This window comes from Phalangium opilio, unplaced genomic scaffold (genome assembly GCF_054372755.1).
Source record: "Phalangium opilio isolate 3A_F unplaced genomic scaffold, DU_Popi_V2 ptg000002l_1, whole genome shotgun sequence".
NCBI classification, from domain to species: Eukaryota; Metazoa; Arthropoda; class Arachnida; order Opiliones; family Phalangiidae; genus Phalangium; species Phalangium opilio.
In genome coordinates, this window is record NW_028324144.1 from 11880613 (window position 1) to 11896512 (window position 15900).

The 15900-nt window shown below is 37.7% G+C and overlaps 2 protein-coding genes across 3 annotated transcripts; one reads left to right on the forward strand and one right to left on the reverse strand.

Moving 5' to 3' along the window:
- Positions 1-346: 346 nt before the first annotated feature.
- LOC149719802 (uncharacterized) lies at positions 347-4290 on the reverse strand. 2 transcript variants are annotated; one of them, XM_089855886.1, is made up of 13 exons: positions 3326-4290; positions 3225-3272; positions 3002-3109; positions 2816-2929; positions 2701-2760; positions 2301-2634; positions 1854-2244; positions 1698-1774; positions 1439-1477; positions 1115-1314; positions 983-1051; positions 735-830; positions 347-675 (listed from the first exon to the last, which is right to left on the reverse strand). In XM_089855886.1, the coding sequence occupies exons 1-13, from the start codon at positions 3988-3990 to the stop codon at positions 378-380; spliced, it is 2499 nt and encodes an 832-aa protein (XP_089712012.1). In that variant the 5' UTR covers positions 3991-4290; the 3' UTR covers positions 347-377. The 2 variants fall into 2 exon arrangements, with proteins under 2 accessions (XP_089712012.1, XP_089711941.1); XM_089855815.1 differs by having other exon boundaries at positions 1370-1477.
- An 8748-nt stretch (positions 4291-13038) lies between these two features.
- On the forward strand, positions 13039-15090 carry LOC149719803 (uncharacterized). The gene has a single exon (XM_089861805.1). It carries the CDS (start codon positions 13039-13041, stop codon positions 15088-15090), a length of 2052 nt encoding a protein of 683 aa, XP_089717931.1.
- Positions 15091-15900: the final 810 nt, after the last annotated feature.

The following is a 15900-nucleotide window of genomic DNA, read 5'->3' on the forward strand; positions in this document are numbered from 1 at the left end:
GATTTTTAAATTTTAGGCATTTGTAGAAATGATTTTTAAATTTTAGGCATTTGCAGAAATGATTTTTAAACCTTTAGGCATTTGCAGAAATGATTTTTAAACTTTAGGCATTTGCAGAAATGATTTTTAAACTTTAGGCATTTGCAGAAATGATTTTTAAACCTTTAGGCATTTGCAGAAATGATTTTTAAACTTTAGGCATTTGCAGAAATGATTTTTAAACCTTTAGGCATTTGCAGAAATGATTTTTAAACTTTAGGCATTTGCAGAAATGATTTTTAAACTTTAGGCATTTGCAGAAATGATTTTTAAACCTTTAGGCATTTGCAGAAATGATTTTTAAACCTTTAGGCATTTGCAGAAATGATTTTTAATTTTTATGCTTTAGTTTCACAAACTGAAATAGGTAGCAATTCTTCCAAGTTGAAATTTTCTGTTGGTAGAGAAAATCTTGATTTTTCCATTCTTAATTTAATTAATTCTGGTTTAGGTGGGCATTTAATTTTAACAGTTTTTGGATCAATCACATTGTCAGGAAACATGTCCTTGTTCTCCCTTACAACTTCTTTTGCAAGTGTTAATTCAAGGAGTTCTTTAAAGATGGATGTTCTCTTAGGTACTTTAACTGGAACCACGGTCCATTTTGACGTTGATTTGGAAAGCTTAGGCTTGAACCTATAAATGGGGGAATTTTAATTTCAACTAGAGTTATTTATAAATAAGCTCAGGCTTGCCTTAGACTTCCATCTTTAGTTGTAGCTTGTGGACGATGAACGTTTGAATTGTGATCAAGCACAGCCAATAAGTTTCTTGTAACGTAAGACTTAAAACTAACAGAAGGAATAATTCAATTATATATACACAAATAGATATATATACAGGGTGTTCCAAAACGCTTTACCCTATGGGCAACTGTTTACAAGTTATGATTATGGCACACCCTGTACAGTACGTATACTTAACTTAGATAATGTTTATTTACCCGAATGGCAATTTCTTTAGAGCATAAGCTAAAATAACCGAGTGGAAAGATTCCAACGCTCCAGTGTGTCTGAAACAATTCATTGTAATTTAAATATATGTTTGAAGTCTGACACATTATGAAGTTACTAACCGGAAGTTGGCGTAATATTCAAACCCATTTAGAAAATCTTTGTCACATATTATATTGTGCATTTCTTCGTAGGCGACACTTTCGTAGTTTATCCAATTTTTTCCTCTCTCTTCTTCTTCACTTATTTCTTCGTGATAGCATTGATCGCTACCCCACTCATGCTCGTTTGTGATATGGTGTAATGCTGACAGCCAGAGCCTCTAATTGATGAAATAATTTTAATTTTTTTTCGAAACTATTTGAATTTCTACGCACTCTCATCTCATTAGCGTCACCATAGCAATTTTCAGATGAAAACCAAAAATGATTAACAAGGTCATTTACCCAGTCTTTTATATCCGAACAATTTGCCTTTTTTGCTGTCTGTTTGAGATAAAAATTGATACATGATGTTAGGATCGTAGTATAGTGGGTTAAGTAAGAAACTAAAAGACTGCTATTTTAGCTAAGAGATCATCCGTAAACCTCTCGAATCATAACCTTTATTAGGGGTGTACATTTGGGGGGGGGGGTGAATAGAAGTTAAATTATTTTTGACTCAACAATCGCTAGTAAACCTTTGGCCCTATCAAATTATTCATACTTTTTCTAGGCGTTTTCTTAAGTTCTTTGATGCATGCCATATGTCAAAAGAATGTATAATGTGAGGATATTCGTCTCCTAAAATTGAATTGGCGAAATCGAACAAATAAGACAAAAATCACTATTCGCCCCATGCCTAAAAATTATTAACACTTACTTAGAATGCATTTTACTTGAGGATGAGCATCTGTTACCACTTCTCTGACGGTACAATGTTTTTCCAGTTTTGTTAGTAGCTTCCTTAGACAAAGAGCCTCCATATTCGGGCTTTTATTGTTAGTTTCCGATTTTTCGGCAAACTCTATGGCAACTATTTTGCTCGTTTTCATATCTATAGCAGTATAGGTACAATACTTCGCGCAGTACCCAGGAGAATCATTACGGGCATCACAGGCAATTAATAACGGGTCCCTGCATTGATTTAACAAAGAAACTTGTTCCGAATCCCATAATTGCAAAACGCTGGAATAGCAATGCTGATCTTGGAGTTTATATAACGTGGTATCACTCATAATTTGAGCTCCCATCATTGAGAAAAAGGTCTCCAGCTAAGTATGGGGCAAATGTTACTAACCATAAATATAACTTCAGAAAAAATAATTACCTTAGAAAATGAGCTTCCCGAGTACAATACACTCGAAGCAATTCTTAGATTCAAATCTGGAGTTGCAGCAACCCACGACCCTGTATGTGCAGGACGTGCCTTACATTTCCAAGTATAGTGAAAATGGGCCCCTTTGAAATACTTTTTTGTTTCTATTCTTTTTCCGCAACTTTTATTTTCACAAAAAGGTTGAATTTGTTTTTCAAGGATTGAAATAAGTTTTTCCGTATCGACAAAACAAAATTTCGCCATTGACAATTTTGATTCCGGGGGCTCTATGTTCTCAAGGAAAAATTCTTCAAATTCCATATTATGAGAACTTCCTAGTGTAGCGCTATGAATGAATTAATGTCAACTTTAGTAACTTAATTGAAAACAAGAAGCCTAGTTCAAGCCTTACTTTGTTTCAAAACTTGGAACGCTTTCATTAAGTTCCTCCGGTGGTGAAGAATTGTCAGCACTGAAAAATTCCAAACATTACAAAAGACTCACTAAATTTGAACACTGATACTAACCTGGATTTATTAGACGTCGCTTCATTTTGCCCCATTAGATAAGGCGTAGAATATGACTCTTCCGGTATATCTGATAGTTCAATTGCATGAGCAACTGAAGAATTATTATGCACGCTATGTGAAATAATAGAAATAAGTAATCAGAATTAAAAAACAGATTACAGTCTGTAAATATTCCACAAATACCTTGTTATCTCATTCTGAACATCAAAGTCAATTTTAGTCTTTTTACAAGAAGAGTATTCATTCAAAGCAATCGTAAGTCTGCGTCGACATCTCTCAGATTTTGGGGTACTATGAAAAAATGTGTATAAAAATATTGTTAATAATACGAAATAGCTAAATAACCCTGCCGGAAAATGCATTGGCGAATTTCGGTCAATTTCTTAACAAAACATCCAAACTTTACCTAGTTTTAGATGAGCCCCTTGGCGTAATTCTTTGGAGATTAGGAAATCTAAAAGGACAAGAATTAACAGTGTGAAAACAATAGCAAAAACAAAGTCTTACCTTAAATCTGCATTATCAAACTGTCGGTTACAGTCAGCATTATCTCTCTCCTCTTCCAATGCATTTTCTTTAAATTTAATAGGAGATGGAACTAACGTTCCAAATTGATTTTGTTCATTACTCCTAAATTCAATACTTGCGGAGCATTGAACAACTTCATCACGTGGAGTATTAAACTCTTGATCATCAACAGAACATTGAATTTCTTGGTTGCAAACATTTATCCTGTCAGTTTGATTTGCCTGATTTGAAACTTCTACCCGATCAGTTTGATTTGACTGGTCCGTTTGAGTTTCTTTACCGTCAAGACTACACCCCCCATAGCAAAATTTGCAGTACTTTTCATGAATATAAAGTAAATGCTTAATGAAATGTTCATTGCATCGAAAATCACGCTTGTTATTCCTTGCTTGATTTCTCATGAAAATTGTGGAGCCATCCATATCTTCGAAATGACAAGTTCCAACAGGAGGAGGACCGACACAAACACTAAGCCTTGGCCTAGGGTTAGGACTACCACAAGTGGCAGTACATCTAACGCACTGATCAACCCAGTATAATTTTTCTCTTTGAAAACTCTCAAACGACGTTAACAAACTGATTTGAGTCCTATTACTTTCCCTGACTTTCACATTTTGGGCTTTAATTAGATTCACAGGCTTCATGTTTGATGTTACTAACAAGTATCCGTATAAAAATAGAAATGGCAGAGCGAGAGAGAGCACTAAAGACAAAACAAAGACTCTTCCGGATCCCTTGCCAATCTGATTGGAAGAATATGGTCATGTGGCAGGCGATTTGATGTCACGCGTTACTGCGGAGGGATATTTAAAAGTAGTTGTGTTCCCGACATTGCAGCGCCAATTCACTGAAGTGGTGGTTTTCGGAATGAAACGAACACAGTTTCTTTGAACCACGCCTCGTCTCAGTCACGTGCTTCTGACGTATTTCAAAAAATTTTTACCCCACCGCCGATGACCTGTTTCCAGTCCCTTTAAGTTCGTCTCTGAACCAACTTTAATGAGAAACAACTTTCTAAACTACCCGAGCTCGACCCTTGGCAGTAGTTGCGTCATACTCCTCTGAACTTCTTATGCCAAACGTAAACATATGTCCTATGCCCTTTTGTCGTCCGGGCCTCTTGTTTTCAAGTTGTAATTAGCGTTTTTTACGGATGAGCCCTTAATCAAATTACACTGGCTTTCAGTTTCTTGAATCTAAGGAGTCATCCCTAAAACAAACTAATCATAATTTGAATAGGGGGAAATTTCTGCTCATAATCACCCTAATAACACACTGTTCTTCAATCGACATGTTTTGGAACCCCCTGTATTTCTTAAAATGTCGTTGAGACACGTACGTATCTGATTTGAAATGTACGTAAGTATAAAAATTTAAAAGTGGTTTGAAAGACCAGATGAGGTTCTATTAGTGACCTACTCTTGTTCATATCGCATTACTCGGTCCTCATGTTCAAACTAGCTTAAAATATTGCTAGGATTTTGATTTCTGAAATTGTTAGGGACGAACATATTGGGTGCCAAGTCAGGTATGATTATAGTTTGGGGGTATTCAGCCATAACTGACGTAATTCGCCGCGTATAGAGGAAACTATTTTATAGCCTTTATAATAGACTATAAAATGACTATATTTTTATTTTCTTATACTTAATGCATATAATTATTGAACATGAAGTTCAAAATTTAACATTTTGCCTTGGGTATAATGCGCGTTATTGTACGGCCTCGACCACATTTTCTGGTCAAACTGACCGTATTCCAATCGTTCTTGAAAAGGAAAGAAAAAGATCCATTTATGTAGTTGGTACTGGAAAAAGAGATCAAATTTTTAATTACTCAACTCCGCCAGTCAATCTAGCTTGCTTTTACTATACGTTTCACTGCCACGATTCTTTATTATCACTCGGATGATCTTTACGGCAAAATCCACGCTTTTGTTAATTTATTAAATGCGTGATTACTTAACGACAAAATCCACACTTTTGTTGAGTTATCAAATTTGTGGAAATGATAATTAAAATCGAACCCAAAAAATTATTTGACAAGCTATTTCCTTCACTAGCACGAGCAGGTTGGCCTTATCAATTTGTGATTGACAACCCTTATTAAATCTCCGGCTACTACTAAGAGTCCCCTCCAAGTTTACACTAATATACCCAAAACATCATCTCACACGAAAAAGCAAACCAAGGTTGGGATTGTGGTTTTCATTTTACGCTATTCTGTAGGTGACTGCTCGACGGTCGTCTTGCAATCTCGATATCGTAGTTGACTTAGAAGATATCAAGAAAGAAGAAGCGGAGAAAAGGCTCTGGGATAGTCATACAAACAACTCAGGAACGTCATCTAATATATGTGTAAATTTAACTTTTTATTTATATAACTATTGTGGGTGCGCTTATATTTTCAATCAATATGCTATAGATATTATAAACAATCTTTTATGTAATATTAGGTAAAACAAGAGGCTAGAAACACCAAAATAGTTCCGAGAAGAGCGAAAATTCCGACAATTTGTCAACAAAGGCCTTTCAGTACTCATTCTTGGGAAAGACCAAAAAAAAGCAATAGGATTACGCGAGAAGCAAATAAAAGCTCAACCCTTCCAACACGGCGAAAAGGTTTAACAAGTAAGTTTTATCATTTTTTAATTTCTCTTATTTTTAAGATTTTAAACCCCCATACACTAAACTTAATTGGGCATTATTTTTTGAACTCTGGATGTTTTTACTTTGCGTTGATTGAAATTTACCAAAACCTTTGTCACCATCATCCCGTAAAATGGAATGAGATCAACAATTTAGTTGGTAATTCCGGTCATTATGTGCAGCGAAATTACTCTTTAATAGTAAAGCACGCTTTAAGTAAGGCGGAAGTGGTTCTAGTGGGAATTCAAGTTAACTTTAATCAGCTGTTCTGCATAGTGAAACATTTAGGAAATATCCCCGAATGATTTTATTAAATAGCGTAAGATTTATTTGTTAAATGACAAATTGCACTTTCAAAAACAGGAAAATTTCAGTGACACGCGCTATGTAGATTTATTAGTAAAAATATTTGGAAGAAATCGCGGCAAGTTCTTTGAAATCCAACAATTTTTATAGATCAAAGAAGCGAAGATCGATCTCAGCGTTCTCTATCTCTTTATTTACCTTCTGGAGGATCGTCAAAATATGACCCTCTAAAAAAATCGTTATCGAAGTAAGTGCATCAAATTTTCACTCCTTTCTACAACTTTGATTTCTGTGATTACATTGCTCTCTACACTTCATTAGAAGTCCACAATCACCAATAATTAGCAGGATTCCGAGGGGCGTGCCAAATTTTTCACCCAACAGTAGTCCAGCCAATAGTCCTTCCACTCCTCGTCGCAAAATCATGCCTCCTTTAACACCTCCATCACCCAGAACAAGACTCAGTCAAAAAAAAGATGTCTTACCTTTGGTTTCTGGTGAAGTATCGAGTGTCATGACGCGATCCGCAGACTCTCTAGCTCTATTACAAAGTAAAATTCCATTACCAAAGAAACCTTCCAGGTGAATTCTTAATTTTTGGTATTGTATTTTTTTTTTAATTGGATGTAAATAAAAGTTGTTTTTTTTTTTGTGGTCAATTAGGAGACAGTCTTTGGTCTTCGAAGACTCCTAAGATACAAAAACTAGAAAACATCTTTAATCTTTGAAAATTCCAACGTTTTTAAAATTTGGAATATATCAAATCAATCTTTTACAAATAAGCGGCTGGTTACGGCAACTGTTTAAACATCCTGAATAAAGTCCCACCTTTATTTCTATGCTATTTCGCAGCTCTGTTGCGTCAGAGATTGTCCCTTGCTATAAAAAGGAGACTGAAATGGCCTAACAAGTTAATAACCGTTTCTATTCGTTTAAGATTTAGAAAATTACATCTAAATCATTAACAAACTTAACAATTGTTTTCCTATTAAAATTTTTAATGTTTCAATCGTGGATTGTTAAGCCTAACTCTAATTTTTATAAACAATTAAAGCATGTATTTTTATATCAAATACTTCAAACCAATTAAAACAGAAGGATTTTTTCGGAAATAAAAAGTGCGCTGTCTACTGAAAGCTCGCCATGAGCTTATTGGTGTCCGGTATAGTAATGCGTAGGCCTACACTGTTCATCAAAAAAAAATTCGCTTCACTTAGCATGTTGTAAAGTTTTAGGCCCCGTCCTCACTTTAAAACAGACCAATTATTTCCAAAAATTATTCTAATATTTCACCTCGGATTAATAACCCCCTGGATATGAAAGGAAATAGGGAGGCATACTTGAATAGGGCATCGGCATCTCTAGCGCCCCTATAGTCAAAACTTGGAAAAAAGTTACCCCAAACAGACTCAGTAAGCGCGTGACCGCGTTTGCTACTCCATGCTTTTTTAAGCCTCGGCTACTTTTTATCCGCTGTTCCCGTTTCTTTTTCTCTTATCATCCCGGTACCTGGTCCGGAGGTTTTGGTCACTAAATTAGGTAGGTTTTTGGTTTTTTATTATGTAAAAATAAGATTAAACTATAAATTTGATAAATCAAATGACAGAAAAGCAATAATGGTCTTCGAAGACACAAAAAAAAACCGTTTACGTTTAATAGGCCTTGCCGGTACAACCATACAATTCAAACTGCGTCATCTGCATGGGGTGACAAAGTTCTACGTTTTGCCGTCTGAGGGCGCCCGGTTTTGCTTGCCTTTCATATCCAGGGGTTATTAATCTGAGATTTCACATATGAAGGACGTCGACTGTTTTGGTAAATATTACGTGACTTCACGTGATTATCACGTGGTGATAAGTAACACATTATCACTTGTTATAAACCTGTGGGACACCTGATCTTTCGTTATTCACCGGAGAGACACGCAACATATATGACAAATAATCACCCATTATTGAGCCGAAAGACCCCCGACATTAGTGACAAATTATCACTTGCAAAGACCTGAGATAAACCTCATACCAGTGACAAATTTTCAGTTACAACCTTAGATACACTTGAAATAGTTGATCTGAGATACACCTAACAAAAGCAAAAGTAAATTTTTTATATAAGACTTCATACTGACTCTAATATATAAGGGTGGTTTTTTGATTGGTTGTAACTTTTTTAATATTCTGCTTACTGTTTTTAAAAAATTCCACAGAACTACAATTCGGGCCCTTAAAGTGTTGTTAAAATTTCAACGAAATCCATCCAATAGTTTATTTTTTAAAAAATATAGTTGCTAAGGGTGGTTTACCTTCAGGTAGGATTGCACTTTATCTAACTAACTCAACTAACAGCGGTTTCTGACTAATTAGACCGCGGGGAGTTCGGAAAAAATAGTAAAAAAATTCTAAGCCCGCCGCAAGTTGGTCCAAAAATGTTTGGAAAATTTTAAAATTGCATGTATTTACCATAACCCCCGAGAATTCCAGAAAAAGCCGAGCTCGATCTTACCAAATGGACTCGCGACGAAAATAGTGTTATAGCTTATTCTAGATCTTACTAAGAAAAGGTAAATCTACAAAAATTATGAGATTTATGCTAATAATATTTAAAAAGGTGGATTTTAATTGAGAAAAAAAATTAGGAAAAGGTCTCATTTCATTTGAGTTGTAAAAGAAGTAAGCATCGAAATTTGGAAAAGGCGGATTTTAGTTGAGAAATATTTCAGAAAAGGTTACATTCTATTTGGGTTGTAAATGAAGTAATCATCTAGTTTTTGCAAGATAATTGGGAAGCAAATGAACGTAAAGGCAAAATTATGCAAATTATTTGGAAAAAAATGGTAATATTTTAGAAAACGCTTCATATTTTACAGCAATATTTTGGAAAAGGCGTCATATTTTACAGCAATATTTTGGAAAGGAGTCATATTTTACAGCAATATTTTGGAAAAGCAGTCATTTTACAGCAATATTTTGGAAAAGGCGTCATATTTTACAGCAATATTTTGGAAAAGGCGTCATATTTTACAGCAATATTTTGGAAAAGGCGTCATATTTTACAGCAATATTTTGGAAAAGAGTCATATTTTACAGCAATATTTTGGAAAAGGAGTCACATTTTACAGCAATATTTGGAAAAGGAGTCATATTTTACAGCAATATTTTGGAAAAGGAGTCTTATTTTACAGCAATATTTTGGAAAAGGAGTCATATTTTACAGCAATATTTTGGAAAAGGCGTCATATTTTACAGCAATATTTTGCAAAAGGCGTCAAATTTTACGGCAATATTTTGGAAAAGGGGTCATATTTTACGGCTATATTTTGGAAAAGGCGTCATATTTTACGGCAATATTTTGGAAAAGGCGTCAAATTTTACGGCAATATTTTGAAAAAGGCGTCTTATTCTTTTTGAAATATCTAAACACAAACAGCGATATTTTGGAAAGGGTTTGAAATTACCAGGAAAGAACTAAATAGAAAAATTCGCTAGTTGACTTAGGCCCTTACGAAAAGTAAATATTGTAAGCATGAATTTGAAATAAATATGTATAAATAAATATATTTATGGTTATGCAGTAATGTTTGGCACTTAGCGTTACCCGAGAAACACCACTTCGAGGTGGCCACACTTCGTTTCTCATGGAGAATTTTTTATGGCATGTCCCCTTGCCTACTGCCGGCTTCAATATCCTGGGGAGTTTTCATTTGCCAGGCCCCCCTACCTATATTATGTCGACCTCATTGCCCTGCCAAATCAAAACTACTCAGGACATTGATGTCGACAGTATATAGGTAGGGGGGGGGCTGCCAAATGAAAACTCCCCAGGATATTGAATCCCCTTGCCTACAGCCTAAAACGAAGAAAACCGACCTCACTCATCGCTGAGTTCAACCGTGTTTTCTTCGTTTTGACCCCCAATAAGGAACGCCGGCTGTGTCTCTGGATTCAGAGCGTTCAATTCTTCCTCCGACACGCCAATTTCAATTGTTCACGGCCTTTTCCCTGGACCAGGATAGCATGCCTTGACGTCTTCCAGGAACAGACGGAAGTTAGTTTCAGGAGGAAGCCAATTGCCATCTTTGTCCTTGAAAAAAAGGCACCTGTACCAATATGTGGCCATATAACTGTTCAAAGCCCGCAGTGGCGCCGCGTAGTCGGAGAGAGAGGGGGATTTTCACTTAAGCCCCCTATGAGGTCACTGTGCACTGTCGATGTCGTGAGGAAAAGGGAAATCGATTTACCAAAACAAGTCTTACCTCGAAGTTTTATGAGACCAGAAGGAACGGGAGAGAAGGTTAGGTAAAGATCGCGAAACAAACCCAAGGGCTGGGCCATTTTCTTCTGGCTGGGCTCATAATTTTAGCCACATCGTAACGAATAGAAAATTTCTGTGAATGGCCCTTCGATGCGCTACCTTTAAGTATGATATAATGATTACTACACTGTAAAAGAGAGGGTTTTTTGGGGTGTGAATCAGTACCTAAAATGGTATTTTTTGTCAAAACATTCCTTTAGGTGTGTTTTAGCACCTCCCGAGGTGTTAATGAAAACCCTTTTAATATTTGGTGGTGTATTATCATACCCTTACTAACTCTTTAACCTATGAAGGGTGTTTTAATGGGAAAAGGGTGTATTTTTATGCCCCGAAACACAGCGCACGCGCTGTTGCTCTCTTTTTTTAGCTCCCGAACGCATATTCACGAGGCGCGAAACATTTTCAAATTCAAAATAGGCTTAACGGTCGGCGTACTTGCGTCTGTGTTTCACAGTTATCAAACCACTTAAGAAGGTAATTATTTTAACTAAACTTTTTATAAGTTTAACTTTGATTTATGAAAATGTTTCATCCATTTTAACAGCTTGGACCGGGATAAGATCGCAACTATCCATAGTAACAGAAGAATCATGGTTTGTTAAATTGTTAGGTTGGATTGGTTAGGGTTAGGTTCACTATGCGGATGTGGACCATTTTGATCCTTGACTTAAGTTTTCTTCGCGTAGTTTTAACGTCTCAATGAAAGCCGTGAGCCCATGAACAATAAATGAGACTAATTTATGATTAAAAGCTTGAATCAAATAATGAACAACTAATTTTTAATTCTTTTTGAGTGTAGATTGAGGCAGGGGAATTAGTATTTGACGTAGAACAAATTAGTAACAAGCTAATTCCAACGGTATTTGGAAGTACTAGCGGTGCTTATTAAGGGAAAAAAATTCCCGGGATTTCCGGTTGGTGGAAGACCACCAAAAAAGGCCGTTATCTTGGAAAATTTGATTTTTTTTTTGATTTACGGTCGAACGGTAGGTCCAACATAAAAACGTTCAGTTTATGAAAGAAAGTTCTTCCAATTATCTATCTATTGGTGTTTGAATCAACTCTTTGCGACTTACCGTTCAAAACTTCTATCCATTAATAATATCCGATGTGTTGAGAATTTAGTATTTTGCGGCTGAAAATACGAAATGTTTTCCTAATTTCAAATAAAATAAGAGTGGGCATTCAAAATTTTTATTTGTTTATGAATCATCAAAAATATCGCTTATATCATCAATGTTGGTGGTAGAGATGCAAGTTCAAAACCGCTTTTCAAGATTTGTTTTGCCACCATTTTGTTATACAGCAAATATCTATGTTTGTTCAAGGTTTTGGTACTTCTTCCTGCTTTGTAAAGTTTAAGGAAAACTTCTACTCCAGTTGTGTAGAGGTCTTGCTTACTAGCGTTTTCAACATTGAACACGCGGCATTTTTCCACCAAATCGGGGTGATCCTTGAAGAGCTTTAGCACCGCGAGTTTTCCTTTTTTAAGCTGTTTGCCCATAGCAACAGCTTTATACGGCGACCCCTGGAAGCAGGCTGGCTTGCTGGCAGGCAGGCAGGCAGGCAGGCTGGCTGTTTCGCGTTCGCGTTCATTTTCGTAAATTTAAATTACGCGGCAGATCTTGCCGGAATTTCATTATCCACCGCACTAGCGACATCTAGACTAAATTCGATCATATTTTCGACGAGAAAATGCGGTCTCTCGGAGGTATCGGGTTTCGAACTGAGGTCTACGGTGTGGGATGCGGAGACTCAACGTCTGAGCCACTACGATTGATGTTAAGCTATCGATATTTTTCCTATACTTTTCCACGCCTTGCTTATTGGTATCCCTAATTTGGGGTTTTGTTAAAGACAATATCACACTGCAAACAGCGTTAATATGCCTTGGGGCATATCTTGTTATAAATGGAAGAAGTCGTATCACAACCAGAAAAGGCATGAATGAACGGCAAGATATCTGCTAGTCTTCCAAGTTGCATTTTCATTTTGTAAATATCTGTGTTGTAGTCCCGATAAAGTACAAAACCATTGTTGATAAAAAACATTATTTATTAGCTCATAATTTAAGCGACCGTCTAGTATGATTGTCAAACATCAAGTGCCTGGGGTTATCTCAAAAACCCTTATCGTAAACTTTACACAGTAGGAGATTATCTTATCTTTAAATGAACATTACACATTACTAAGCGCCATCTTATTGGATATATTACATCTTTCCTCTCTCGACAATTTTACGTTACAGGCATTCCAGCAATTTTAAAAATTAATCACATATTACGTATATTACGTATTTTAAAATAACAGTAAAATTCCCTATTTATGGATGACTGTTTTCAGGTTCTTATTTTAGTTTAGGTCTTTAGTTATAATTTTCTTTTCCTTCCTGGGTATTGATAATCTACAATACTGTGCACTCTCATCATGACTTCTTTCAAGAGTCCAGCTGAATTTGTTCCCGGTACCGACCCTGCTTCGGCTTGGGCTGACTATAAGGAAGCTTACGAAATCTATGTCCTGGCGGCTAAGTTGAACCTGGAAACGCTCCCTACGCAAAAAGCCACATTCCTACATATACTGGGCTCCGTCGGACGACGCATTTACAAAACCTTACCGAATCTCCCTGTGGACGAGACTCGCACAGTTGCTGACATTCTCACGGCTTTCTACACCTATTACTTGCCGTATAAAAACCTTACGTTTCTCAGGTACACGTTTTTTCAAACTAAACAGGGTTCAAATCAATCATTTGATCACTTTCTAACTGACCTTAAAACTAAGGCCCAAGCTTGTGAATTTAACGCGTTACGTGATTCGCTTATTGTAACCCAGATCGTATCGGGCACTCTCCATGATAAACTCCGCAAACAATTACTAACTATTCCCGACCTTACGCTGGAACGGGCTATACAGCTTTCCCAAGTTGACGAAATATCCGCTATACACGCTGATGCCATGGGCAATGGTTCGGCTAGTTCGGTTTCGTCAATACCCTCGGTCGACGCGTTGCGTCATCAACGCTCGAATCTTTCTCGAAATCGACAACGCGCCAACGCGAGTTTTAACCCTAACGCTAATTCCGCGTCGTATCGTAATACTGCCCCACCGACGCGTTCTAACTCCCACAACCTACATCGGGAAAGTTTCAACAATTCAACCCAACAACTTTCGCGTACGCCATTCGTCTCAACGAGTCGTATATCGGACTCTCGTCGTCCAACTTGCTCGAATTGCGGTCACCCACCACATCACTCAGCCCCGTGTCCTGCACGCTACTCAACTTGCTTCAACTGTCGCCGCAAAGGCCATTGGGCCATTGTTTGCCGTTCAGCCCTAGCACTTAGCGAAACGGGCCACACTCATACGAGTCTTCAAGATGGTCTCCCTCAAGATGATACTAACTTTCATTACGAAACAGCGTCGGACCCGACTACTTACCAAGTTTCCCACAGTCTCAGCCTTTATCAAGAACCAGATCCTCTCCTCACCGCCGTGATCCATTCACACACCAAAATTCCCTCCCTTACTCGCGAGGACGAAATTTACGATAATATTTATCTTTTTGAAAACCGAGTTAACTTTAAAATAGATACCGGATCACAAGTAATCATTATTCCCCTAAGTATCTATAAAACATTTCTCTCACAACCGCCGATTCGCCCACCTACTCACAAGGTTATGGCATATTCTGGACATCCGGTGCCAATGGCCGGTGTCTTAGACATACCTTGTTCTTCGTACACTGCGCAAGCCATTTTTCCATTCTACGTCACGGAAGATGAACGTCCCCCTATCTTGGGTGCTGCTGCTGCCGTTCAATTAGGCATCATTCAACACCATCGTTATCCTTTGGGACCGCCGCCACCTAAACTGGTATTATCTCTAGCCTACCATCCCACAAACGAACCAATCTCGCTCACACCGGAAGAGATTATTGCTCAGTTCCATACGGTCTTTGATAAAATTGGTAAACTACCAGGTCAACATAACATTGAATTGAAATCTTATCCAAACCCGTCGATAAGCGCCGCCCATCAAGTACCTCACGCGCTTCAAGAACCTGTTCGGCTGGAACTCGAACGAATGCTTCAATTAGGCATAAAAACCCCTGCCACTGGGCCATCCGAATGGGTGCATCCCATGGTCGTTACAACTAAACCGCCTTCAACTCCCGGCTCCGTCTCGGTACGGATATGCATGGACCCCCGGAAACTTAACTCTTCAATAAAAAGGCAGCCTTTCCCGTTACCAACGACTCAAGAGATCTTTGCCTCCTTAAGCGGCAAAACAATATTCACCGTTTTGGACGTCCAGAGTGCTTTCTGGCATATTGAACTCACCGAAGCTAGCTCAAATCTTTGCACTTTCGCAACACCTCATGGCCGATTCCGATATTTGCGCTACCCAAATGGTCTCGTTACTGGTTCTGAGGTCTGCCAGCAAACTCTTCGTCGACTTTACCCATTGGACGTGTAAGGCACTAGTTACACACCCGAATCATAGATGGCGGGACTAGCACTATTATCGATTATCTAGAACCGAGGTTATATATATGGGGTCCGATACCCAATAGGAGACTCTCTTTTTCTCTCGCGTCGAGCGAGGTTAGGTCGTCGACAGTATTATGTATACGAGTACCTGATTTACCGAATAAACGTTTACTATGTTCTTATTTCAACTTTACGATTGACTTTAATTATCTTGACACACGTATTAACTATGCGAGTTAACATCTCAGAAGTGGGATAGTAATCATTAAGACGGATTTAAAACGTAGAACGCGACGACCCTAAGCCTGATGAAAACGGATTTGGAAAATGCAATACCGAAACACGAGGCGACGCCATTAACGAAAAACCACGATAACACGAGGCGCCGCCATTAACGAAAAAAAAAACCACGATCATACGCATGCAAGGAAAAAAAGATTGTCCACACGTACGACGGAGTGAACGAGTAAAAGCAAATGCATCGAGAATAGGAATTTGCAAAACTTGTTCAACCGAAACCAACGAAATTTCTGCCCAAAACGAGAAGGCAACACGACACAGAGACAACGTTATCACCAGAAAAATAGAACCCCATTCCAACGAGGACACTACGGGTAACGATAAACCCAACGAAATTTGTCCAGGAACTGGGAGCATCCACGGAAACTGGTTGAGAAACAAAGGCTCTCACGAACACGAGGTTAGTGACGAAAACGAAATTTACGAAGAGACTAACGGCATCGAAGGTTACGAGGACGCCAACGACTACTATTTTAACGACCACGACAAACGAAAT